Source organism: Nerophis ophidion, linkage group LG24 (genome assembly GCF_033978795.1).
Source record: "Nerophis ophidion isolate RoL-2023_Sa linkage group LG24, RoL_Noph_v1.0, whole genome shotgun sequence".
Lineage (NCBI taxonomy): Eukaryota > Metazoa > Chordata > Actinopteri > Syngnathiformes > Syngnathidae > Nerophis > Nerophis ophidion.
The window spans coordinates 7,550,585-7,578,084 of record NC_084634.1 but is presented as its reverse complement, the minus strand read 5'-3'; the positions used below and the strand labels follow the sequence as shown (position 1 = coordinate 7,578,084).

General features: G+C 41.0%; 1 protein-coding gene across 1 annotated transcript in view; it reads right to left on the bottom strand.

The window, feature by feature from the left end:
* The window catches only part of syne2b (spectrin repeat containing, nuclear envelope 2b), a 408,840-nt gene that overhangs the window by 365,053 nt on the left and 16,287 nt on the right, over positions 1-27,500 (bottom strand). The window contains exons 3-8 of the mRNA XM_061886295.1: positions 19,982-20,043; positions 5,386-5,481; positions 5,235-5,312; positions 5,073-5,165; positions 4,820-5,010; positions 3,580-3,779 (exon numbers count right to left, since the gene is read on the bottom strand). Coding sequence (XP_061742279.1) covers positions 3,580-3,779; positions 4,820-5,010; positions 5,073-5,165; positions 5,235-5,312; positions 5,386-5,481; positions 19,982-20,043 — 720 coding nt within the window. The remainder of the gene's footprint in view (positions 1-3,579; positions 3,780-4,819; positions 5,011-5,072; positions 5,166-5,234; positions 5,313-5,385; positions 5,482-19,981; positions 20,044-27,500) is intronic.

Below are 27,500 nucleotides of genomic sequence, written 5' to 3'. Positions count from 1 at the left end.
CTTTGAAAGTGGAATTCTTTCCCATTCTTGTTTTATGTAGAGCAGGGGTGTCAAACTCAAATACAGAGTGGGCCGAAATTTTAAACGGAACAAAGCCGCGGGCCAAGGTTGAACAAATTAACCTTTTGATAGGGACCCAAACAAGTTTTGCATTAAATATTGAACAAGCAAGGCTTATATAGTTTTACTGACATGCAAAATCCAGTTTTAAATAATAATAATAATAATTGAAAAAATATCAATGGCATATTATATAAAATTTTAATACAAATGTTATGCCTTTTTTTCTATTTGCAATCTTCTGAGGTAAATATTATTTTTTTTCCACAGGCTAATAATACATTTGAAAATAAAATAACAATAATAAATGAACCAAACATTCAAGCCTTGAAGTAGCAATGAATAAAACGTTAATTATTGGTCAGTTTCCTGGAAGAGCTAGTACTGCAAGGGGTTCTGGGTATTTGTTCTGTTGTGTTACGGTGCGGATGTTCACCCGAAATGTATTTGTCATTCTTGTTTAGTGTGGGTTCACAGTGTGGCGCATATTTGTAACAGTGCTAAAGTTGTTTAAACGGCCACCCTCAGTGTGTCCTGTATGGCTGTTGACTAAGTATGCCTTGCATTCACTTGTGCATGTGTGTGTGTGGGTAAAAGCCACACACACACGCTAAAGGCAGTGCCTTAAATGCACGCCCCCAATATAGTTGTCCAGGTGGAAATCGGTAGAAATTCAGGAGAATGGTTGCCCCGGGAGATTTTCGGGAGGGGCACTGAACTTCGGGAGTCTATCGGAAAAACTAGGAGGGTTGGCAAGTATGAGTATTAGCGGTGAATGCGGTGTTACAGCGGCACCGACGTTGTATAACACCGGGGGGCCGGCTCTAATGCTAAATTGATATTGCCTCAAGGGCCAAATTAAATTACACGGCGGGCCAGAGTTTGACACCCATGATGTAGAACTTCAGTCGTTCAACAGTCCGGGGTCTCCGCTGTCGTATTTTACGCTTCATAATACGCCACATATTTTCGATGGGAGACAGTTCTGGACTGCAGGCGGGCCAGGAAAGTACCCGCACTGTTTTTTTACGGAGTCACGCTGTTGTAACACGTGCTGAATGTGGCTTGGCATTGTCTTGCTGAAATAAGCAGGGGCGTCCATCAAAAAGATGGCAGCATATGTTGTTCCAAAACCTGTATGTACCTTTCAGCATTAATGGTGCCTTCACAAATGTGTAAGTTACCCACGCCTTGGGCACTAATGCACCCTCATACCATCACAAATGCCAACTTTTCAACTTTGCGTCGATAACAGTCTGGATGGTTCGCTTCCCTTTCGGTCCGTATGACACGATGTCGAATATTTCCCCAAAAATTATTTGAAATGTGGACTCGTCAGACCGCAGCAGTGTTAATTTTGTTGACGAAAAATTTTCGTCAGTTATCGTCAACGACCTTTTTTTCCCTGACTAAAACGAGACAATAACTAAATAAAAAATAATTTACGTGGACGAAGACGATGACGAGGTGTATCGACATATTCGTCGACGAATAAAAACGAGACGAAAATGTCTGCCAGAGACGAGATCCAATCGGAACTCATTTCGTTAGGAAGAGAACCAATCAGAGCGACTTGGTAAGGAAGTTGCGTAAACGTAGGAAGGAAGAGGAGAGAGGACATAAGGGAACATTTTCTATTTATTACACGGCTTACTCGTGAAATACTAAATTTGAGACATGATTTTCATCAAAATACGACTTGTATCGGTGATTTTTTCCGCTCTTTTGCTTTGATTTTCAGAAATTGAAGGGAAAGTTTACATATCACCCTTTAGTCGACTAGATCTACTGTAGTTTTCGTCGACTATGATCTTATGATATTTCGTCAACTAAAACTAGACTAAAAATAAAACAATTCAAATAACTAAATTATGACTAAAACTAAATTACATTTTAGTCAAAAAACTATGACCAAAACTAAATCAAATTTTGCTGTCAAAATTAACACGTTTTCACTTTGCATCAGTCCATCTTAGATGATCTCGGGCCCAGAGAAGGCAGCGGCGTTTCTGGATGTTGTTGATAAATGGCTTTTGCTTTGCATAGTAGAGCTTTAACTTGCACTTACAGATGTAGTGAAGTGAAGTGAATTATATTTATATAGCGCTTTTCTCTAGGGGCTTCACGGTGGCAGAGTGGTTAGTGCGTCTGCCTCACAATACAAAGGTCCTGCAGTCCTGGGTTCAAATCCAGGCTCGGGATCTTTCTGTGTGGAGTTTGCATGTTCTCCCCCGTGAATGCGTGGGTTCCCTCCGGGTACTCCGGCTTCCTCCCACTTCCAAAGACATGCACCTGGAGATAGGTTGATTGGCAACACTAAATTTGCCCTAGTGTGTGAATGTTGTCTGTCTATCTGTGTTGGCCCTGCGATGAGGTGGCGACTTGTCCAGGGTGTACCCCGCCTTCCGCCCGATTGTAGCTGAGATAGGCGCCAGCGCCCCCTGCAACCCCGAAAGGGAATAAGCGGTAGGAAATGGATGGATGGATGGATGGGCTTTTCTCTAGTGACTCAAAGCGCTTTACATAGTGAAACCCAATATCTAAGTTACATTTAAACCAGTGTGGGTGACACTGGGAGCAGGTGGGTAAAGTGTCTTGCCCAAGGACACAACGGCAGTGACTAGGATGGCGGAAGTGGGAATCGAACCTGGCACCCTCAAGTTGCTGGCACGGCCACTCTACCAACCGAGCTATACCGCCCCATACCGTAGTGACGAACTGTATTTAGTGACAGTGTTGTTCTGAAGTGTTCCTGAGCCCATGTGGTGATATCCTTTAGAGATCGATGTCGGTTTTTGATACAGAGCCGTCTGAGGGATGGAAAGTCACGGTCATTCAATGTTGGTTGCTGGCCATGCTGCTTAGGTGGAGTGATTTCTCCAGATTCTCTGCACCTTTTGATGATATTATGGACTGTGGATGTTCAAATCCCTAAATTTCTTGCAATTGCACTTTGAGCAACATTGTTCTTAAACTGTTTGACTATTTGCTCACGCAGTTGTGGACAAAGGGGTGTACCTCGCCCCATCCTTTCTTGTGAAAGACTGAGCATTTTTTGGGGGGAAGCTGTTTTTATACCCAATCACGGCACCCACCTGTTCCCAATTAGCCTGCACACCTGTGGGATGCTCCAAATAAGTGTTTGATGAGCATTCCTCAACTTTATCAGTGTTTATTGCCACATTTCCCGACTTCTTTCTCACGTGTTGCCGGCATCAAATTCTAAAGTTAATGATTGTTTGCACAAATTTTTTTTTTTATCAGTTTGAACATCAAATATGTTGTCTTTGTAGCATATTTAACTGAATATGGGTTGAAAATGATTTGCAAATCATTGTATTCCGTTTATATTTACATCTAACACAATTTCCCAACTCATATGGAAACAGGGTGCAGCGGGAAGCGGGAGCCCCACGAGACCATCACTGACTTGTTAAATGTGAGATCCACAAAGACCTCCCTAAATTGACACGGACGTGCAGGAAGAAGATGCCGGAGACAAAAGACACGCTTCCTCACCATCGGGCTCCAGCAGCCGCGGGATCTTCAGCTCTCTCTCGGCCACGCGAAAAGCCTCCTCCAGGTTCTGCTTGTTGCTCCTGGTTCTGGCCTTGGACAGGTCCACCAGGTCCGACCTGAGGGCGTACAAGATGGCCAGGAAGACCACGCCGCTCCGCCAGCTGCCTTTGAAGTCCTTGACGTTGACGGAACAGCCGGCCCTGCAAGAAATACTTCACTGGAAGATCACTTCACGTTGAGCTGAGCTACACCAATCGATATTCTTTATTTAACCGGGTAAAAAAAAAAAAAAAACGAGGGTATGTACAGTATATGTATACACCGCTAATTTGATTGGCAACACTAAATGGTCCCTAGTGTGTGAATGTTGTCTGTCTATCTGTGTTGGCCCTGGGATGAGGTGGCGACTTGTCCAGGGTGTACGTCGCCTTCCGCCCGAATGTAGCTGAAAAGTCGACATACACTTGTAAAGAACATAATGTCATGGCTGTCTTGTAGAGATGCGCGGACAGGCAATTATATCATCCGCAACCGCATCACCAAAGTCGTCATCCACCCGCCGTGCACCCGAACCAAGATTTTATCAGAACCGCCACCTGCCCGTTGAAATAGTGAAGTGAAGTGAATTATATTTATATAGCGCTTTTCTCAAGTGACTCAAAGCGCTTTACATGGTGAAACCCAATATCTAAGTTACATTTAAAACCAGTGTGGGTGGCACTGGGAGCAGGTGGGTAAGGTGTCTTGCCCAAGGACACAACGGCAGTGACTAGGATGGTGTAAGCTTGGATCGAACCTGCAACCCTCAAGTCGCTGGCACGGCCGCTCTACCAACCGAGCTATACGGTGGTAAAAGGTCGGCCACCTTTACCACTCCCAGAGCTATTTAGTAAAGAAGACGTTTGGGGCGGCATAGCTCGGTTGGTAGAGTGGCCGTGCCAGCAACTTGAGGGTTGCAGGTTCGATTCCCGCGTCCGCCATTCTAGTCACTGCCGTTGTGTCCTTGGGCAAGACACTTTAACCCACCTGCTCCCAGTGCCGCCCACACTGGTTTAAATGTAACTTAGATATTGGGTTTCACTATGTAAAGCGCTTTCAGTCACTAGAGAAAAGCGCTATATAAATATAATTCACTTCACAATTCACTATGTTTCACTTCCAGTACTAACTGACACTAAAGTTGTTGTTGAGAGACCCCAAAAAGAGGACTTGAACCAGTGTGTGGAAGTCGTCCACGTACTTGTGACACTGCTCGCGCACCCACAGCAGGAGGGCCTTCTTAGCCGACACCCTGAACCGGGCGTGGAGCGGCGAGCCCTTGCGGGGGGCGGGACCGCCGCAGGACAACGTGGAGCGAGAGTCCAAACTGGCCAGAGACTCCATGGAGGACTGGCGGGAGTTGAAGGAGAGCACGCTGGCCAGCTCCTCGATCTGTGGGCCAGACACAAAGACTTCATGTTCCGTCGGGTTCTCCCAAGTGTTCTCAGTCTCACGTGGTACTGGAGGATGATGGTCCAGACCAGGCCCAGGATGATGGAGGGTTTGCCATCGATGATGTCGGGAATGTTGATGTTGACCAGTTTGATCTGACGTCACCGGGACATTATTACAATTCTGGACTACACACGCCATCTTGGATATTTTCTTATCCTTACTGATTTCTGCCTGAGGAAGGCCAGAGCTTTCTCGATGTTGCTCCTGTGGTGGAACGTCCCTCGGCCTCGCTCGCGGCTCTGACCAGCAGACAAACTCAGCGTTAGCATCGGCGTCGGCGCATGAGAATGCGACGCAGGAGCGAGGACTCACGATGCGCTGGTTGCTCATCACCTCCAGCAGGTCCAGCAGCTTGGATCCATCTCGGAAGTCGTTGAAGAGATCCGACACCATGCAGGGAGGCCTCCTCTGATAAAAGCAACACAATTTCAGTCAATTGGGACTCATTTCAATCAATCAATCAATGTTTACTTATATAGCTAAATCACTAGTGTCTCAAAGGGCTGCACAAACCACCACGACATCCTCGGTAGGCCCACATAAGGGCAAGGAAAACTCACACCCAGTGGGACGTCGGTGACAATAATGACTATGAGAACCTTGGAGAGGAGGAAAGCAATGGATGTCGAGCGGGTCTAACATGATACTGTGAAAGTTCAATCCACAATGGATCCAACACAGTCGCGAGAGTCCAGTCCAAAGCGGATCCAACACAGCAGCGAGAGTCCCGTTCACAGCGGAGCCAGCAGGAAACCATCCCAAGCGGAGGCGGATCAGCAGCGCAGAGATGTCCCCAGCCGATACACAGGCAAGCAGTACATGGCCACCGAATCGGACCGGACCCCCTCCACAAGGGAGAGTGGGACATAGAAGAAAAAGAAAAGAAACGGCAGATCAACTGGTCTAAAGAGGGAGTCTATTTAAAGGCTAGAGTATACAGATGAGTTTTAAGGTGAGACTTAAATGCTTATACTGAGGTGGCATCTCGAACTTTTACCGGGAGGGCATTCCAGAGTACTGGAGCCCGAACGGAAAACGCTCTATAGCCCGCAGACTTTTTTTGGGCTTTGGGAATCACTAATGAGCCGGAGTCCTTTGAACGCAGATTTCTTGCCGGGACATATGGTACAATACAATCGGCAAGATAGGATGGAGCTAGATTTCCTATTGAAGGGAGCCGATCTTAGCTGCGTTTCGGACTATGTGGAACTTTTGATGATCACGAGAACCAAGTTCCATGCAGAAAAGGTAGAGCTCACGCAAACTTTTTTAGATTCACAAAAAAATATTGAGGTTACCCATAATATCATTTTTTTTTTGACACTGAATTAATGTAGCAGGACTTTTTTTTGAGTATTAATTTTGTCAGCTGAATTTGTTTTCTACATCAAATTATGCTGATAATTTCATTGAAAAAAAAAAAAATGTTGGCAAAATGCGTGTGCTTTAAAATTATGTGTTTTAAAAATCAGGGTGAAAGAAATTCAGTGTACAAAAAAAATCTGTGTATAATAAATACGTATAAAAATTCAGTTTAGAAAAATTCAGCGTGAAGAAATTAGTGTATAATAATTCAGTGTAAAAACAGTGTGTAAAAGTTCAGTATAAAACAAATCAGTGTTAAAGAAATTGTGTATAAAAAGTCAGTGTAAAACAATTCTGTCTAAAAATAACAGTTGTATAATAATTCAGTGTAAAAAGAACTATGTATAAAAAAAATATGTATAAAAAAATTCAGACCAAAAAAACAGCGTCAACAAATTCAGTGTATAAAAATTCAGCGTGAAAAAATGTGAGTTTAATAATTCAGTGTAAAAGAAAACAGTGTAAAAGAAATTGTGTATACAAATTCAGGGTAAAAATAATAGTTGTATAATAATTCCGTGTAAAAAAAAATTCTGTGTAAAAAGAAAATGTGATATATAAAAAAATTCAGAGCAAAAAACAGTGTAAAAAATTCACTGTATAATAATTCAGCATGAAAAAAATCAGCGTGTGGAAATACAGTGTAAAAAAATTCAGTTTATAAAAATTTTGCATAAAAAATAGTGTATAATAATTCAGTGTATAAAAGTTAAGTGTAAAAGGAAATCTATGTAAAAAAAAGTGTATAAAAATTCTGTGTAATAAAAATTCTGAGTAAAAATAACAGTGTATAATAATTCACCGTATAAAATGTCATTGTAAAAAAAAATGTGTAAAAAATTCAGTGTTAAAAACATTTGGTGTATAAAAAATTCAGAGTAAAAAATAGTGAAAATTAATTTAGCATTAAAAAATTCAGCATTTAAAAATCCACTATTAAAAAAATTATGTGTATAAAAATTCAACATATAAAAATTAAGCATAGAAAAAATTGTCTATAATAGTTCAGTGAAAAAAACAGTGCATAAAAAAAATCTGTGTAAAAAATTGTGTATAAAAATTCAGTGTGAAAAGATTTCTGGATAAAAATAACAGTGTATAATAATTCAGTGTATAAAAGTTCACAGTAAAAAAAATGTGTAAAAAATTCAGTGTTAAAAACATTTGGTGTATAAAAAATTCAGAGTAAAAAATTGTGAAAATTAATTTAGCATTAAAAAATTCAGCATGTAAAAATCCACTATAAAAAAAATTCTTTGTATAAAAATTCAACATATAAAAATTAAGCATAAAAAAAATTGTCTATAATAGTTCTGTGAAAAAAAACAGTGCATAAAAAAATCAATGTAAAAAATTGTGTGTAAAAATTCAGTGTGAAAAAATTTCTGGATAAAAATAACAGTGTATAATAATTCAGTGTATAAAAGTTCACAGTAAAAAAAATGTGTAAAAATTTAGTGTTAAAAACATTTGGTGTATAAAAAATTCAGAGTAAAAAACTGTGAAAATGAATTCGGTATATAATTCAGCATTAAACAATTCAGCGTGTAAAAATCCAGAATAAAAAAAATTCAGTGTATAACAATTAAACATATAAAAATCAAGCATAAACATTTTTTTCTGTGAAAAAAACAGTGCTTGAAAAAAAATCAGTGTAAATAATTGTGTATAAAAATTCTGTGTGAAAAAAATTTCTGGATAAAAATAACAGTGTATAATAATTCAGTGTATAAAAGTTCACAGTAAAAAAAATTTGTAAAAAATTCAGTGTTAAAAACATTTGGTGTATAAAAAATTCAGAGTAAAAAACTGTGAAAATTAATTCGGCATATAATTCAGCATTAAACAATTCAGCGTGTAAAAATCCAGTATAAAAATATTCAGTGTATAACAATTAAACATAAAAATCAAGCATAAAAAATTTTTTCTGTGAAAAAAACAGTGCTTAAAAAAAATCAGTGTAAATAATTGCGTATAAAAATTCAGTGTGAAAAAATTTCTGGATAAAAATAACAGTGTATAATAATCCAGCATATAAAAGTTCACAGTAAAAAAAATGTGTAAAAAATTCATATAAAAATCAAGCATGAAAAAAATGTTCTGTGAAAAAAACAGTGCATAAAAAAAATCAGTGTAAAAAATTGTGTATAAAAATTCAGTGTGAAAAAATTTCTGGATGAAAATAACAGTGTATAATAATTCAGTGTATAAAAGTTCACAGTAAAAAAAAATGTGCAAAAAATTCAGTGTTAAAAACATTTGGTGTATAAAAAATTCAGAGTAAAAAAACTGTGAAAATGAATTTGGTATATAATTCAGCATTAAACAATTCAGCGTGTAAAAATCCAGAATAAAAAAAATTCAGTGTATAACAATTAAACATAAAAATCAAGCATAAAAAAAATGTCTGTGAAAAAAACAGTGCTTAAAAAAATCAGTGTAAATAATGTGTATAAAAATTCTGTCTGAAAAAATTTCTGGATAAAAATAACAGTGTATAATAATTCAGTGTATAAAAGTTCACAGTAAAAAAAATGTGTAAAAAATTCAGTGTTAAAAACATTTAGTGTATAAAAAATTCAGAGTAAAAAACTGTGAAAAAGAATTCGGTATATAATTCAGCATTAAACAATTCAGCGTGTAAAAATCCAGTATAAAAAAAATTCAGTGTATAACAATTAAACATATATAAATCAAGCATAAAAAATTTTTTCTGTGAAAAAAACAGTGCTTAAAAAAAATCAGTGTAAATAATTGTGTATAAAAATTCAGTGTGAAAAAATTTCTGGATAAAAATAACAGTGTATAATAATTCATTGTAAAAAAATGTTTGAAAAATTGAGTGTTAAAAAAATTAAGTGTAAAAATAAAATTCAGCCTAAAAAAATTCAGCGGGGAAAAATTAATTGTAAAAAAAAAAAAATCAGCATATAAACATTCAGCGTAAAAAAATACATTTATAATAATTCAGTCTAAAAACAACATTGAATAAAGGTTCGGTGTAAAAAAAATCTGAGTAGAATAAAGTGTATAATAATTCAGTGTAAAAAAAAAAAACCTATGTGTCAAAAAACTCAGTGTAAAATAATTCCATGTGTAATAATTCAGTGTAAAATCCTCTACTTCAAAAAGCAAGACTCACGTCTGGCAAATTAAGGCTAAACTAATCGATCCCGTCTCAGAAGCAGCCAACGAGTTGTCAAGTTTGAAGTCACGTAAATCGGGTCTTGCAATAACAGCATAAAAATGGAAGTAAAATGGGCTCCCTTGACATAATACAACATCAAAATTTCAACGCGGCCCGCTGGATATTTACAGAATCCAGAAACGATTGAAGCGTAACAATAGCTATCGCCGATGTGGACATTTTGATTTCCGACATCGTAAACTAACTGTGACGTCACTCCCAGCTCCGACTTCCAATTTCCAAGGTTTAAGCAATACTTTAAGACAAGCCTGGGCAATTATTTTGACTCGGGGGGGCCACATTTAGAGGGGAAAAAAAAATGTGTCTGGGGGCCGGTAAATTTATTTTTAAGAACATTAATACAAAACTCCACAATGATGTCAAAACACGAATTGGTATGTCAGACTCAGCCCTGTCATGGTTTAACTCTTATCTTACTGATAGGATGCAGTGTGTCTCCCATGACAGTGTGACCTCGGACTATGTTAAGGTAACGTGTGGAGTTCCCCAGGGTTCGGTCCTTGGCCCTGTACTCTTCAGCATCTACATGCTGCCGCTGGGTGACGTCATACGCAAATACGGTGTTAGCTTTCACTGTTATGCTGATGACACCCAACTCTACATGCCCCTAAAGCTGACCAACACGCCGGATTGTAGTCAGTTGGAAGCGTGTCTTGATGAAATTAAACAATGGATGTCCGCTAACTTTTTGCAACTTAATGCCAAAAAAACGGAAATGCTGATTATCGGTCCTGCTAGACACCGACCTCTATTTAATAATACAACTTTAACATTTGACAACCAAGTAATAAAACAAGGTGACTCTGTAAAAAATCTGGGTATTATCTTCGACCCAACTCTCTCCTTTGAGTCACACATTAAAAGCATTACTAAAACGGCCTTCTTTCATCTCCGTAATATCGCTAAAATTCGCTCCATTTTGTCCACTAAAGACGCTGAGATCATTATCCATGCGTTTGTTACGTCTCGCCTCGACTACTGTAACGTATTATTTTCGGGTCTCCCCATGTCTAGCATTAAAAGATTACAGTTGGTACAAAATGCGGCTGCTAGACTTTTGACAAGAACAAGAAAGTTTGATCACATTACGCCTGTACTGGCTCACCAGCACTGGCTTCCTGTGCACTTAAGATGTGACTTTAAGGTTTTACTACTTACGTATAAAATACTACACGGTCTAGCTCCATCCTATCTTGCCGATTGTATTGTACCATATGTCCCGGCAAGAAATCTGCGTTCAAAAGACTCCGGCTTATTAGTGATTCCTAGAGCCCAAAAAAAGTCTGCGGGCTATAGAGCGTTTTCCGTTCGGGCTCCAGTACTCTGGAATGCCCTCCCGGTAACAGTTCGAGATGCTACCTCAGTAGAAGCATTTAAGTCTCACCTTAAAACTCATCTGTATACTCTAGCCTTTAAATAGCCGTCCTTTTTAGACCAGTTGATCTGCCGCTTCTTTTCTTTCTCCTATGTACCCCCCTCCCTTGTGGAGGGGGTCCGGTCCGATGACCATGGATGAAGTACTGGCTGTCCAGAGTCGAGACCCAGGATGGACCGCTCGTCGGGACCCAGGATGGGCCTCTCGCCTGTATCGGTTGGGGACATCTCTACGCTGCTGATCCGCTTGAGATGGTTTCCTGTGGACGGGACTCTCGCTGCGGTCTTGGATCCGCGTGAACTGAACTCTCTCGGCTCTGTTGGAGCCACTATGGATTGAACTTTCACAGTATCATGTTGGACCCGCTTGACATCCATTGCTTTCGGTCCCCTAGAGGGGGGGTGTTGCCCACATCTGAGGTCCTCTCCAAGGTTTCTCATAGTCAGCATTGTCACTGGCGTCCCACTGGATGTGAATTCTCCCTGCCCACTGGGTGTGAGTTTTCCTTGCCCTTTAGTGGGTTCTTCCGAGGATGTTGTAGTCGTAATGATTTGTGCAGTCCTTTGAGACATTTGTGATTTGGGGCTATATAAATAAACATTGATTGATTGATTGATTGAATGCTAAAAACATTATGACAGACCGCCTTAAAAAACGTAATGGAATTCTAAATACTAAATGATAAAACACTGAATATTGACAAAATATGAACATCACACCCCCTTGGTGGGATGTGGAGGGGGGAGAGTGTTAGTCTAGGGTTGAAGTTGCCTGGAGGTGTTCTTTTAGTGCGCTTTTGAAGGAGGATAGAGATGCCGTTTCTTTCCTTATTGATGTGGCATAGAAGGAGAATGAGTTAAGACCTTTGTTAGATCGGAATCTGGGTTAACGTGGTTTGTGAAGCTCCCCCTAGTGTTGTGGTTATGGCGGTCATTTACGTTCTGGAAGTAGTGTGACATGTACTTCGGTATCAGAGAGGAGTAGCGTATTTTATAAACTAGGAATCAAGATCACATAACTACGGACTGAACCAATGTGAACATAGTAGATTTAAGCATAATATAACATGGAAACAAACACAATAAATGTGGAAACACACATTGTTACAATAGAGTTCAGGGTGCGCATCACGTATTCAACCAATTGCATGCGCTGCACGGGACCCTAACTTAAAAAGACGAAGGTCAAGTTGACTTAAGTCTTTGGCTAATTTACAATAAAAGAAGGTATCTTGCGACGATACGGCATCAGGCTGCCAGCTATCAATCAATCAATCAATCAATGTTTATATATATAGTCCTAAATCACAAGTGACTGCACAAGCCACAACGATATCCTCTGTCACTCGCGCTGATCGAAGTAGTGGCAGCCAGTCCAGAGTAGGCCAGAGTAGTCTGACAAGTTAAAGTACCAATGATTGTCACACACATACCTATTATTCTCTGCATTTGACCCATCACCCTTGATCACCCCCTGGGAGGTGAGGGGAGCAGTGGGCAGCAGCGGTGCCGCGCCCGGGAATCATTTATGGTGATTTAACCCCCAATTTCAACCCTTGATGCTGAGTACCAAGCAGGGAGGTAATGGGTCCCATTTTTATAGTCTTTGGTATGATTCGGGACTTGGAGAAGGCATTCGACCGTGTCCCTCGGGAAGTCCTGTGGGGAGTGCTCAGAGAGTATGGGGTATCGGACTGTCTTATTGTGGCGGTCCGCTCCCTGTATGATCAGTGCCAGAGCTTGGTCCGCATTGCCGGCAGTAAGTCGAACACATTTCCAGTGAGGGTTGGACTCCGCCAAGGCTGTCCTTTGTCACCGATTCTGTTCATAACTTTTATGGACAGAATTTCTAGGCGCAGTCAAGGCGCTGAGGGGTTCCGGTTTTGGTGACCGCAGGATTAGGTCTCTGCTTTTTGCAGATGATGTGGTCCTGATGGCTTCATCTGACCGGGATCTTCAGCTCTCACTGGATCGGTTCGCAGCCGAGTGTGAAGCGACCGGAATGAGAATCAGCACCTCCAAGTCCGAGTCCATGGTTCTCGCCCGGAAAAGGGTGGAATGCCATCTCCGGGTTGGGGAGGAGACCCTGCCCCAAGTGGAGGAGTTCAAGTACTTAGGAGTCTTGTTCACGAGTGAAGGAAGAGTGGATCGTGAGATCGACAGGCGGATCGGTGCGGCGTCTTCAGTAATGCGGACGTTTGTACCGATCCGTTGTGGTGAAGAAGGAGCTGAGCCGGAAGGCAAAGCTCTCAATTTACCGGTCGATCTACGTTCCCATCCTCACCTATGGTCATGAGCTTTGGGTCATGACCGAAAGGATAAGATCACGGGTACAAGCGGCCGAAATGAGTTTCCTCCGCCGTGTGGCGGGGCTCTCCCTTAGAGATAGGGTGAGAAGCTCTGCCATCCGGGAGGAACTCAAAGTAAAGCCGCTGCTCCTCCACATCGAGAGGAGCCAGATGAGGTGGTTCGGGCATCTGGTCAGGATGCCACCCGAACGCCTCCCTAGGGAGGTGCTTAGGGCACGTCCAACCGGTAGGAGGCCACGGGAAAGACCCAGGACACGTTGGGAAGACTAGGTCTCCCGGCTGGCCTGGGAACGCCTCGGGATCCCCCGGGAAGAGCTAGACGAAGTGGCTGGGGAGAGGGAAGTCTGGGTTTCCCTGCTTAGGCTGTTGCCCCCCGCGACCCGACCTCGGATAAGCGGAAGAAGATGGATGGATGGATGGTATGATTCGGCCGGGATTTGAACTCGCGACCTACCGAACTCAGGGCGTACTTCAGTATCAGGGAGCTGTAGCGGATTTTATAGACTAGGCGCAGTGCAAGTTGTTCTACTCTGTCCTCCAGCCTGAGCCAGCCCACTTTGGGGAAGTAAGTAGGAGTGAGGTGTGATTTGGGATGGAGGTCTAAAAGTAACCTGACTGGCTTGTCCTGGGATGTTTGGAGTCGAGATTTGAGGGTTTTGGAGGTCCTAGGGTACCAGGAAGATCCCACTGGAATCTTTGAGGTGCTTTTGTTGACCACAGAGGAGATTTCGTAGAGAGTCCAAGACTTACGGTCGTTCAAAAACATGAGTGCACATCATAATGGCAGCCACACTTTCCATCTTAAAGATCTAAAAAAAATTAATTTGGGAATGTCCGGCGGGCCTTAATTTGCCCAGGTTGTTTACCTATATCTGACCTTTTTTGTAAGGGGCGCCGGAAGTTGGCAGACCCGTCAGCGATCCTGTTCTGTTTGTCTGATCTTGAATGGGATTGGGCTCAGCATTTTAATGTCCCCTTGGGAATTAAAGGCCTACTGAAATGTTTTTATAGCAGGATATTTAAGGCCATATTACATTAAAAGATAGATTTTGACTCACTTCTATGGTGGAAGAACAATAAGCCCATATATGCTCTTACTGCCAGGTTGGGGGGGGGGGGCGGGCTGGTGGGGGGGAGGAAAGTTAATCTGAGGCTGAGTTGACTTGAAACAGTTTAAATGTTGCACTCTTTATATGTAGAAGAAAAGTTTTGTCATTTCATTTCATCCGAGCAACAACTTGAGGCACTTTAATGTTTATGAAAGGCCTACTGAAATTCGATTTTCTTATTTAAACGGGGATAGCAGGTCCATTCTATGTGTCATACTTGATCATTTCGCCATATTGCCATATTTTTGCTGAAAGGATTTAGTAGAGAACATCCACGATAAAGTTCGCAACTTTTGGTGCTGATAAAAAAAAGCCTTGCCTGTACCGGAAGTAGCAGACGATGTGTGCGCGTGACGTCACGGGTTGTGGAGCTCCTCACATCTGAACATTGTTTATAATAATAGCCACCAGCGGCAAGAGCGATTCGGACAGAGAAAGCCACGATTTCCCCATTAATTTGAGCGAGGATGAAAGATTCGTGGATGAGGAAAGTGAGAGTGAAGGACTAGAAAAAAAAAAAAAAGACTAGCGGGCAGTGGGAGCGATTCAGCTGTTATTAGACAAATTTACTAGGATACTGCTCTACAACAGTGGTCCCCAACCACCGGGCCGTGGGCCTGATTGGTAACGGGCCATAGAATAATTTTTTATTCATTTTTATTAAAAAAAATAAAATAAAATGAAAAATAAAAAATATATATATATTTAAAATTAAATCAACAGAAAAAACACGATATACACTTACAATTAGTGAAGAAACCACAAAAAACTCCCTTTTTCATAACAAAAACGTCCCTTTTTCATGACAAAGAAAAAAAAAAAAAAAAGGATTCGAGCCCCACCCCCGGGCCGCGGGACAAATTATTAAGCGTTGACCGTTCCGCGGATACAAAAAGGTTGGGGACCACTGCTCTACAACAGTGGTCCCCAACCACCGGGCCGTGGCCCGATTGGTAACGGGCCGCAGAATAATTTTTTATGAATTTTTATTAAAAAAAAATAAAAATATATTTTTTTATTTAATTTTTTTATTTTTTTTTAATTAAATCAACAGAAAAAACACAATATACACTTAAAAATCAGTGCACAAACCAAAAAAAACTCCCTTTTTCACGACAAAAACAACCCTTTTTCATGACAAAGAAAAAAAAAAAAAAAAAAAAGGGAAATTTTAAATTGCAATTTAGTAAACTAAAAAGGCCGTATTGGCATGTGTTGCAATGTTAATATTTCATCATTGATATATAAACTATCAGACTGCGTGGTGGGTAGTAGTGGCTTTCAGTAGGCCTTTAAAAACGTAAACGAAAAGCGAATAACTCTTCAAATCAAGACTCAAAACACACCTATTCCTGACTGCTTATTCATTGTAAATCTTATCGATCTTTCTTGTTGTTGTTGTTTTCATCCAATTGATTTTCTTGTTTTGATTTTGTACAGTGTCCTTGAGTGCCCAGAAAGGCGCCTTATAAGTGAAATTTATTATTATTATTATTATTATTATTATTAACACACAAGCGGGGGCGTAAGAAAACCAAGATAATGCCGTATTGGTCATTTATTTAAAATTGCCAACTGACCGACACACAATCTGGATCAAATCCAAATGAAACTTGTTCTGATGTTGAGGCAAAAACAACAAAAAGTTGAATAAAAAGTGTAAACGGGAAGTTGCAGGTGAAACGACCTTGATAGGGCGTCCGCGTCCTCCCTGCTGGAGGTCATGGTAGCGTACGGTCAGTGTTGCCAAACAAACAACACACCGTGCGCCGACAACCACGTGTGTGCATTGTGAAGCGTTAACAGCTAGCGTGGAGGCGCACGAAAAGGTCAAGAGACGTCTGTTGCTGTCCGTCTCGGGCCTGGTGTTCTATTTCCTGCTGCCCATGTCCTCTCCGGTGTGCAAACTCTCCTCTGCCCCCTTTGACTTTCACAATAAGAGCATCTTTGGAGGGAGAGAGAAAGCGAGAGCTAACGTGTATCGCAGGGGTAGGGAACCTACGGCTCTAGAGCCAGATGTGGCTCTTTTGATGACTACATCTGGCTCTCAGATAAATCTTAGCTGAGATTGCTTAACACGATAAGTAATTAATCATTACGATGGTAATAACAGTGTTAAAAATAACGTACAAATTATATAACGTTCTCATGCATTCCGTTTTCTATTGCACCTGTCCAAGATGTCGCATTAATGGTATTATTGGTTAAATTTAAAATAACAATGTTACTAATTAAAGCTGCAAGCAGCGTTGGTCGGGTCCGCCCTTGGCTGCTGCCGCCGCTACTCAGGCCCTGGTCTAAGTCAGACCAACATAGACATTTTTGTTTCATGTCTCTACGACATTCCTAACTGAAGTTACATGCAGTTTTGTCTGGGTTTTTTCCTAGGGGGTGCTAGTACGCAATATTGATTTTTAGTGTTTGTTTTTTTATTAGATGGCAATTTTCGCCAGTCCTGATGTGTGTGTAAAATTTGGTGAGTTTTGAAGCATGTTAAGGGGGTGAAATTACAGATCGGCGTTTCTGGATGTTGTTGATAAATGGCTTTCGCTTTGCATAGTAGAGCTTTAACTTGCACTTTGAAGCATTTTAAGGGGGTCAAATTACAGCTCAAAGAGGCAAAAATTACATTTTTTAGGAAAATTTGCGCAGGGGTTTTTTGAAGGCGCGTAAAATCCAAGCCGGAGCACTTATCAAAACTCTTTCAATAACTTTTAATCAGAAGGGTTCAAACTCTCTCCTGTGCGAGTTTGAAGCCGAAACGACAAACGCGCTCAGAGGAGATAACGTTTGATAAAAGGTGACGGGTGTTTACAAAACTTTTATTTTGAAGGGGTAATTTTTAACTTCCTGTTGATTTTTGCTGAAGAATGTCAATTATTAAAACGTAGGTCTAAGTGAGACCTGCATAGAAGTTTTTGTATAAGGTCTCTCCGACTTTCCTACCCGAAGTTACAAGCAGTTTTGTCTGTTTTCTTCCTAGGAGCAGTTTTTTCTGTGTTTTATTAAAAAATTGCCCTAGAGCGCATTTTTGAGTTTTGGGGTTTGTTTTTTTCATTAAATCGCAATTTTTGCTGGGCCTGATGTGTGAGCCAAGTTTGGTGAGTTTTGAAGCATTTTAAGGGGGTCAAATTACAGCTCAAAGAGGCAAAAATAGATTTTTTTGCGAAAATTTTGCGTTGATTGAGTTTTTGCGAAATTTCTGTTGATTTTTGCCGTATAAAGTAAAATTATGAAATCTAGGTCTAAATTAGCCCTACTTAGAGGTTTTTGTTTCATGTCTCTACGACAGTGCTAACGGAAGTTACAAGCAGTCTGGTTTTTTTTCCTAAGGGGCGCTAGAGCGCATTTTTGAGTTTTGGGGTTTGGTTTTTTTATTAGACGGCAATTTTCGCCAGTTCTGATGAGTGTGTGAAATTTGATGAGTTTTGAAGCATGTTCAGGGAGTCAAATTACAGTTCAAAGAGGTGGCGGAATAATAATAATAAAACGGACCAGTTTCAATAGGGTCCTTGGCCCATTGCAAAAGGACTCCTTTGGAGTCCTTTTGCAATGGGCCAAGGACCCTAGAAAGAACAAACCCCAAAACTCAAAAGTGCGCTCTAGCGCAATTTTTTTTAATAAAACAGAAAAAAAATGCTCTTAGGAAGAAAACACAAACAAAACTGCTTGTAACTTCCGGTAGGAATGTCGGAGAGACATTAAACAAAAACTTCTATGTAGGTCTCGCTTATACCTACATTTTAATAATTCACATCCTTCAGCAAAAATCAACAGGAAGTTAGCAATTACCCCTTCAAAACAAAAGTTTTGTGAAAACCTGTCACCTTACTTCAAACGTTATCTCCTCTGAGCGCGTTTTTCGTTTCGGCTTCAAACTCGCACAGGAGAGATTTGAAACCCTTCTGATTAAAAGTTATTGAAAGAGTTTTGATTCCTGCTCCGGTTTTGATTTTATGACCCTTCAAAGATCAACTGCGCTGATGCTGCTGCGCTGCTGTTGTCTCAAGATGGCTACTACCACTGGACAAAAGTATTGGGACACTTAGAGCTACCACTGGATAAAAGTATTGGGACACTTAGGACTAACAGTAGACAATGACATTTTGAAATGGAATTAAATCTTTTTGTCCTCAAAATTCTACACACGATACCCTATAATAATAGTAGCTACTATCCATGCTTCTACCGCTTGGGTCGCGGGGGCAGCAGCCAAAGGCGGGCCCGACCAACGCTGCTTGCAGCTTGCAAGATTGCAATTTTTGCCGGTCCTGATGTGTGTGCCAAGTTTGGTGAGTTTTGAAGCATTTTAAAGGGGGTCAAATTACAGCGCAAAGAGGCAAAAATAGCATTTTTTGCGAAAATTTTGCTTCGAAGGGGTTTTTGCCAACTTTATGTTGATTTTTGCCCGAGAAAGTAAATTATGAAATGTAGGTCTAAGTCAGTCCTACATAGAGGTTTTTGTTTCATGTCTCTGCGACATTGTTAACGGAAGTTACAAGCAGTATGGGGTTTTTTTCTTCCTTGGGGGCGCTAGAGCGCAATTTGTATTTTTTTTATTTTTTTTTTATTAGATGGCAATTTTCGCAGGTCCTGATGTGTGCGTCAAATATGGTGAGTTTTTAAGCATGTTAATTGGGTCAAATTACAGCTCAAAGAGGCGTCGGAAGAAAGAAAAAATAATAATAATAATAAAACGCACGAAATTCAATAGGTCCTTTGGCCATTGCCAAAGGACTCCTTTGGAGTCCTTTTTCAATGGGCCATGCGGGCCCTAATAAAAAGAACAATAAATTATACTCTAAAACTGTTGGTCTTGTCAAGACCTGGACTATGGTGTGGTTTGTTTTCCCGTGGTGCAAAGCGATTGGAACGGACATGGCGTGAAGGTAATGCCATCTTTAATCTTAACGCAAAAATATTACAAAAACAAAGGGTATAAACAAAAGGCGCTCTTAGTGGAGGTTAAAAACTTGGCTATGAAAACTAAAACTCGCACAATGGGAGAACTATGAACATAAAATAAAACTTACAAACTATGGCATGAAAAACTTACTTGGACCGGGAAAGAGCATGGATCATTGGCATGGATAACATAGGAGGTGATAGAGGGTGAGACGAAGGTGATGTCGCCAGGCTGACTGCCTGGCAACTGCAGGCTTAAATGGTGACGTGGTGATTGACGACAGGTACATGAGTTCAAGTGAATCATGTGTGTGAGTCGTGAAAACAGGTGAACTGATTGGTAGTCATGGAAACAAAAGCAAGCCGGGGTGCGCAAAAACAGGAACTAATGGAGTCCAAAACAGAACAGAACTAAACAGAACATGATCACAAAGAAATGACAGGTCTTACTTATAAATGCACGCATTTAGTTGTATTCAGTGTTTCAAAAATATTATACGACTCTCACGGAAATACATTTTGAAATATTTGGCTTTCATGGCTCTCTCAACCAAAAAGGTTCCCGACCCCTGGTGGATCGTGACGCCATCTCGGGGCGTCGCTGAAAAAGGGAGCTGCAGAGAGGTCAAAGGTCTCACCTTAGCCAGCTGGGCGTTGACCCAGTTGGTGAAAGTCCTCTTCTGGATCTGTTCTTGCTCCACTAAAAGGGGGAAAGAACCACAAAGACGTTCATGTTACAAACATGTTTCCCCAGGAGGCTCGGTTTTAGTTTGCACAATCTCACATGAGGATGTCCCATTTGATGTTCAAACTCATAAACTTGATTTTTTTTTTTGAAAAATAATAATTAACTAAGAATTTCATGGCTGCAACACGTGCCAAAGTAGTTGGGAAAGGGCATGTTCATCACCTTTTCTTTTAACAACACTCAATAAACGTTTGGGAACTGAGGAAACTATTTGTTGAAGCTTTGAAAGTGGAATTCTTTCCCATTCTTGTTTTATGTAGAGCTGGGGTCTCCGCTGTCGTATTTTACGCTTCATAATGCGCCACACATTTTTGATGGGAGACAGGTCTGGACTACAGGCGGGCCAGAAAAGTACCCGCACTCTTGTATTACTTTTACATTGTCTTGCTGAAATAAGCAGGGGCGTCCATGATAACGTTGCTTGGATGACAACATATGTTGCTCCAAAACCTGTATGGACCTTTCAGCATTAATGGTGCCTTCACAGATGTGTAAGTTACCCAAGCCTTGGGCACTAATACACCCCCATACCATCACAGATGCTGGCTTTTGAACTTTGCGCCAAAACAATCCGGATGGGGTTTTTTTCCTCTTTTTTCCGGAGGACACCACGTCTACAGTTTCCAAATATAATTTGAAATGTGGACTCGTCAGACCACAGAACACTTTTCCACTTTGCGTCAGTCCATCTTAGGTGAGCTCGGGCCCAGCCAAGCCAGTGCCGTTTCAGGGTGTTGTTGACAAATGGGTTTTGCTTTGCATAGTAGAGTTTTAACGTGCACTTACAGATGTAGCAACCAACTGTAGTTACTGACAGTGGTTTTATGAAGTGTTCCTGAGCCCATGTGGTGATATCCTTTACACACTGATGTCTGTTTTTGATGCAATGCCGCCTGAGGGATCAAAGGTCCGTAATATCATCGCTTACGTGCGGTGATTTCTCCAGATTCTCTGAACCTTTTGATGATTTTACAGACCTCAGATGGTTAAAATCCCTAAATTCCTTGCAATAGCTCGTTGAGAAATGTTGTTCTAAAACTGTTCGACAATTTGCTTACAAATTGGTGTACCTCACCCCATCCTTGTTTGTGAATGACTTAGCATTTCATGGAAGCTGTTTTTATACCCAATCATGGCACCCACCTGTTCCCAATTAGCCTGCACACCTGTGGGATGTTCCAAATAAGTGTTTGATGAGCATTTCTCAACTTTATCAGTACTTATTGCCACCTTTCCCAACTTCTTTGTCACGTGTTGCTGGCATCAAATTCTAAAGTTAATGATTATTTGCAACAACAAAAAAATGTTTATCAGTTTGAACATCAAATATGTTGTCTTTGTAGCATATTCAACTGAATATGGCTTGAAAATGATTTGCAAATCATTGTATTCCGAAAGGGAATAAGCGGTAGAAAATGGATGGATGTATTCCGTTTATATTTACATCTAACACAATTTCCCAACTCATATGGAAACGGGGTTTGTACAATGAAAGACGGTATCGTGCGACGATACAGCATCAGGCTGCCGGCTATCATCAATCAATCAATCAATATTTATTTATATAGCTCTAAATCACAAGTGTCTCAAAGGGCTGCACAAGCCACAACGACATCCTCGGTCACCCGCGCCGATCGGAGTAGCGTCAGCCAGTCCAGAGTAGGCTAGAGTAGTTTGACAAGTGCTTCGGTCTCAGGGAGCTGTAGCGGATTTTATAGACCAGGCTCAGTGCAAGTTGTTTTAATCTCTCTCTCACCTTGAGCCCACTATTTTTCTTTTCTTTACTTTCTATGTTTTTGCATATTTGTAGACTGCTCTACTGATACTGGAGTTGATTTTAATCTAATTGTACCTGTGTATACTGATGATAAAATAAAAAAAATTAAAAAAGGCATTCCATTAATCATTTGTCTCCTCTAGGCTAGACTACTGCAAGTCACTTCTTGTCTGGATCCCCAGCAAGAACTTCCAGAAGCTGCAGTTCTTACAGAACAGTGCTGCCAGGATCCTGATAAGAGTGCGGAAATACGACCACAGCACACCAGTTCTTAAATCCCTTCATTGGTTTCCTGTTCCACTTGGGATTGAATACAAAGTCCCCCTACTAACCCACCAGTGCCTCCATGGAACTGCTCACCCCCAAATCCTCCACACGACACCTCCGCTCCGGACAGACTAACCTCCTCCAAACCTCAGAGGACAAAGCTATGAACAATGGGAGACCGGGCTTTCTGCTCCGCCGCTCCCAGTCTATGGATTGCTCTCCCTGACCACCTGAGGGCATCACAGACTGTGCATGCTTTTAAAAAAAGGCTTAAAAAACCTTCTTTTTAGATACATGCATGCTAGTTCTAGTTTTTATTTTTATTTATTCTTACTATCTTTTTATTTTTTTATATATCAATACACTTTGAGGGGGTTTTCTCAATGTAAAGTGCTTTTTACAAATAAAATCTATTTCGGGACCACCTTAACGCTCACACAATCCTTGTTGGCATGTTTGCGAGGCTAACTAGTTGCCGAACTAGTTTCCATCGATCATTGTTTTTGGTCCCGAACAAAGAAACATTTGGGCAATTTGTCTTCCACGCTTAAAAAAGCGGTTCTTTGGCCCGGGGCCAGTTGGCACAGGTTCAAGTTTGGGCAGTCCTGGTCTAGACCGTTATTAATATAACTATTAAATTCCTCTTAATGACTGTTTACTGCAACGTGCTTCCATCAACACGTCTTAAACTTGACTAAGCACTTCTCTCGTTGCGTCGTTTAAAGCTAGCCTCGCTGCTAGCGTACCTGCAAAAGGCTTGCTTTCGAGTGCAACATTTTTAACGTCATCCTCCGGTGATAATGTACTTGGTACTGATACTTAATGTCATCTGTCAAGCAATCAAATTTGATATATAGCCCTTCATCACAAGTGCCTTCAAATTCTTCAAAAATAGCATTTATTTGCCATAACAGAGGTTATTATTATTATTTTTAACTTTGAGGAGCGGCTCCACACTGTGTATGGTTTTTCAAGAAAATCGATTGATTGATTGAAACTTGTATTAGTAGATTACACAGTACAGTACATATTCCGTACAATTGACCACTAAATGGAAACATCCGAATAAGTTTTTCAACTTGTTTAATTTGGGGTCCTCGTTAATCAGTTCATGTCATATCTCTGCTTTTTGTTCACGTAAATGTTCGCAATGTCAAAAGTCACAACTTTTAAACGGGTCCTATCATGCTCATTTCAGGGGATTTGAAATAATATCGGAGCCAGTGGGACACTGCGGTATAGTAAGTTATGTAACATACCCTAATATCCGGACTATAAGGCGCAACTTTTTTTCCTGCGCTCTGATCCCTGCGGCCTATAAAACGGCACGACCTTTTGTTTAGACTAGTGCTTTCAACAGGAAGTAGAAGTGCTGTTCTGTCTTCTAGCTGTCATGATCCGTAGTCCGGATCATGTTTTGTTATTTTCTGTTCGTTTTGGACTCCCTCAGTTCCTGTTTTTTGCACCCTTGAGATTGTTTTAGTTACCGTTGTAACTTATTTTCACCTGCCTCTGATTGGTGTTCGGGACGCTCACCTGTTTCCCGAGCACTAATCAGAGGCATTATTTAAGCCTGCCTTTGCCGGTCAGTCGGCCTGGCTTCATTGTTTCATTCATGCCGCAGTTACGCAAGTGTTCCTTATCTCTAGCCTATGCTAAGGGTTAGCTTTAACGTCCAGTGCGATCGGCACGTTGTCCCTTCGGCTTGTTTTCTGTTTTTGTACTTTTTAGATGTTTTAAGGAATAAATCATGTTCCTAACTGCACGTCCTGTCCGGAGTGGTCCGTTTGCATCCTGGTGGAACGAACCCCGCAGTGAGCTGGAACAACCCCCCCCCCCCCACACACACACACACACACACAACTCTCACCCCCCGACGTGACACTAGCCGTCCATACCGATTCTACACTTATGGATCCTTCATTCATCACTCCAATATAGGTTTGTAAGTTTTACAAAATAATTACAACAATTCTCACTTACTAAACCGTCCAATGTGTGACGTCCGGAGGGGTGTTTTATGCATATTTGTACGTGCTATTGTGATAGATGGATGGATTAATGCAATCAGGATAGCGTCGTACACATGAGCTAATATGCTAACACATTTACGAGCGTCCGTGTTGGTATTATTACCATACAACGGCATTCTTTTTGTATCGTTTTATTTTTACAAATTCCTCAGTAAATTCACCAAAACATCACCGTGGAGGTATTGAGTCTGTTTAGCTGATCGGAGAACTAGCTTCTGCAGCTAGTGGGTCCATGATGACGACTTCTGTTTTGTTTGATCAGCCATTTTACTGCCGTCTTACAGACACTATTAAAAGGTATGTAATAAACATTTACAGAACCTTTCTGTGTAAATAACTCATTTCACACTGTATATATTTGTGGCTTATAGTCCGGTGTGGCTAATACATGGGGGAATCAGAAATTGTGTGTGCTCAACAGTCCGGAAAATACAGTAGTTTTTTCCAATAAAATACTCCACAAAAGTCAAGTTGTGTACAGGTTGAATCAGCATTATTCTCCTCACACACACACATTCTGGTTATCATTTGGAATGGGGACCAAGTTTTTGATCATGACTTGTGGGGACCACTCTTTCTACAGGTTGTGGAGGCATAAAAAAATTGAGGTAAAATGGCCACTGCCCAGTTAGCTCATACACGTCTTTAAATCTCTGGATTGATGAAGTAATGTGCTGATCATACTTACTGGGGACCCTGGGGGAAAAACATTTAATAGGGTTCATGGGGGACCACATTTAAATAATTTTGCATAATTCACACAAATTTGTACGTGACTACTGAGGACCAATTAGAAGAAAAAAACGGATTAACTATACACGGAAGAAGTGTGAGCAGAGCAGCGAGTGCAGTACCAGCTACATCCCGATGAGGGGGCTGCTGTGCAAATGTCTCACACTCATACTAACCAGTAAACATGTTTTATGGGCCAAAGCTTAAAAATCACTTTGGCATCTTCAGAATGGATCTGACTATCATTTTAAAAAGGTTTCCCTTTAGGGAAGCTTTTTTTTCCCCGGTCCCCATATCGTCAGAAGTCCCCTATAGGTGTGTAAACCGAGTGATGTCCCCATTAAGTCAGCATTGCAAGATCTCACACACACACACGCACACACACACACACACACACACACGCACGCACGCACGCACGCACGCACGCACGCACGCACGCACGCACGCACGCACGCACGCACGCACGCACGCACGCACGCACGCACGCACGCACGCAGAAGGTTATCATTTGGAATGGGGACCAAGTTTTTGATCATGACTTGTGGGGACCACTCTTTCTACAGGTTGTGGAGGCATAAAAAAATTGAGGTAAAATGGCCACTGCCCAGTTAGCTCATACACGTCTTTAAATCTCTGGATTGATGAAGTAATGTGCTGATCATACTTACTGGGGACCCTGGGGAAAAAACATTTAATAGGATTCATGGGGGACCACATTTAAGTAATTTTGCATAATTCACACAAATTTGTACGTGACTACTGAGGACCAATTAGAAAAAAAAAAAGGATTAACTATACACGGAAGAAATGTGAGCAGAGCAGCGAGTGCAGTACCAGCTACATCCCGATGAGGGGGCTGCTGTGCAAATGTCTCACACTCATACTAACCAGTAAACATGTTTTATGGGCCAAAGCTTAAAAATCATTTTGGCATCTTCAGAATGGATCTATCATTTTAAAAAGATTTCCCTTTAGGGAACCTTTTTTTTCCCGGTCCCCATATCGTCAGAAGTCCCCTATAGGTGTGTAAACCAAGTGATGTCCCCATTAAGTCAGCATTGCAAGATCTCACACACACACACACACACACACAAGGTTATCATTTGGAATGGGGACCAAGTTTTTGATCATGACTTGTGGGGACCACTCTTTCTACAGGTTGTGGAAGCATAAAAATATTAGGTAAAATGGCCACTGCCCAGTTAGCTCATACACGTCTTTAAATCTCTGGATTGATGAAGTAATGTGCTGATCATACTTACTGGGGACCCTGGGGAAAAACATTTAATAGGGTTCATGGGGGACCACATTTAAGTAATTTTGCATAACTCACACAAATTTGTACGTGACTACTGAGGACCAATTAGAAGAAAAAAAAGGGATTAACTATACACGGAAGAAGTGTGAGCAGAGCAGCGAGTGCAGTACCAGCTACATCCCGATGAGGGGGCTGCTGTGCAAATGTCTCACACTCATACTAACCAGTAAACATGTTTTATGGGCCAAAGCTTAAAAATCACTTTGGCATCTTCAGAATGGATCTATCATTTTAAAAAGGTTTCCCTTTAGGGAACCTTTTTTTTCCCGGTCCCCATATCGTCAGAAGTCCCCTATAGGTGTGTAAACCGAGTGATGTCCCCATTAAGTCAGCATGTCAGCATTGCAAGATCTCACACACACACACACACACACACACACACACACACACACACACACACACACACACACACACACACACACACACAGTAGCTAAATAAAGCAGCACAGTTGTGCGAGCACAATAACACACACTCTTGTTTGTCTGGTGTACCTAATGAAGTGTCTCGCTGTCACAGTTGCATGATTTCAAATCCTCTCACTCAGTGCTTCTCCAACTTTTCCCCACCAAGTTCCACCTCAGAATAACACTCGGCTCTCCAAGCACCACCATAATGGCCAGCATTGAAAACACAGCCGCGCAGTAAGCCCAAGTATTCATTAAAAACACGGCATAGGTTTCACTCCGCAAGTATATCTAATACGTTTGAACAGTCACACTGTGTTTGAGTATTCTAGTAAGTTGATTGGGGCTCATGTAGCACAGTTTGAAAATCTCCGATCTAGAACTTTCTGCGGGCGTGACTTGGAACGTCTTAATGGACCAACTGATGGTCTAAGTCAGGGGTCACCAACGCGGTGCCCGTAAGGACCAGATGAGTCGCCCGCTGGCCTGTTCTATAAATAGCTCAAATAGCAGCACTTACCAGTGAGCTGCCTCTATTTTTTAAATCGTATTTATTTACTAGCAAGCTGGTCTCGCTTTGCTCGACATTTTTAATTCTAAGAGAGACAAAACTCAAATAGAATTTGAAAATCCAAGAAAATATTTTAAAGACTTGGTCTTCACTTGTTTGAATAAATTCATTTATTTTTTTTTACTTTGCTTCTTATAACTTTCAGAAAGACAATTTTAGAGAAAAAATACAACCTTAAAAAGGATTTTAGGATTTTTCAACACATTTTAAATTCCTTTCTCTTCTTTCCTGACAATTTACCTCAATGTTCTAATAAAAAGAATACATTTTAATTTAATTCTTCATTTTAGCTTCTGTTTTTTTGAC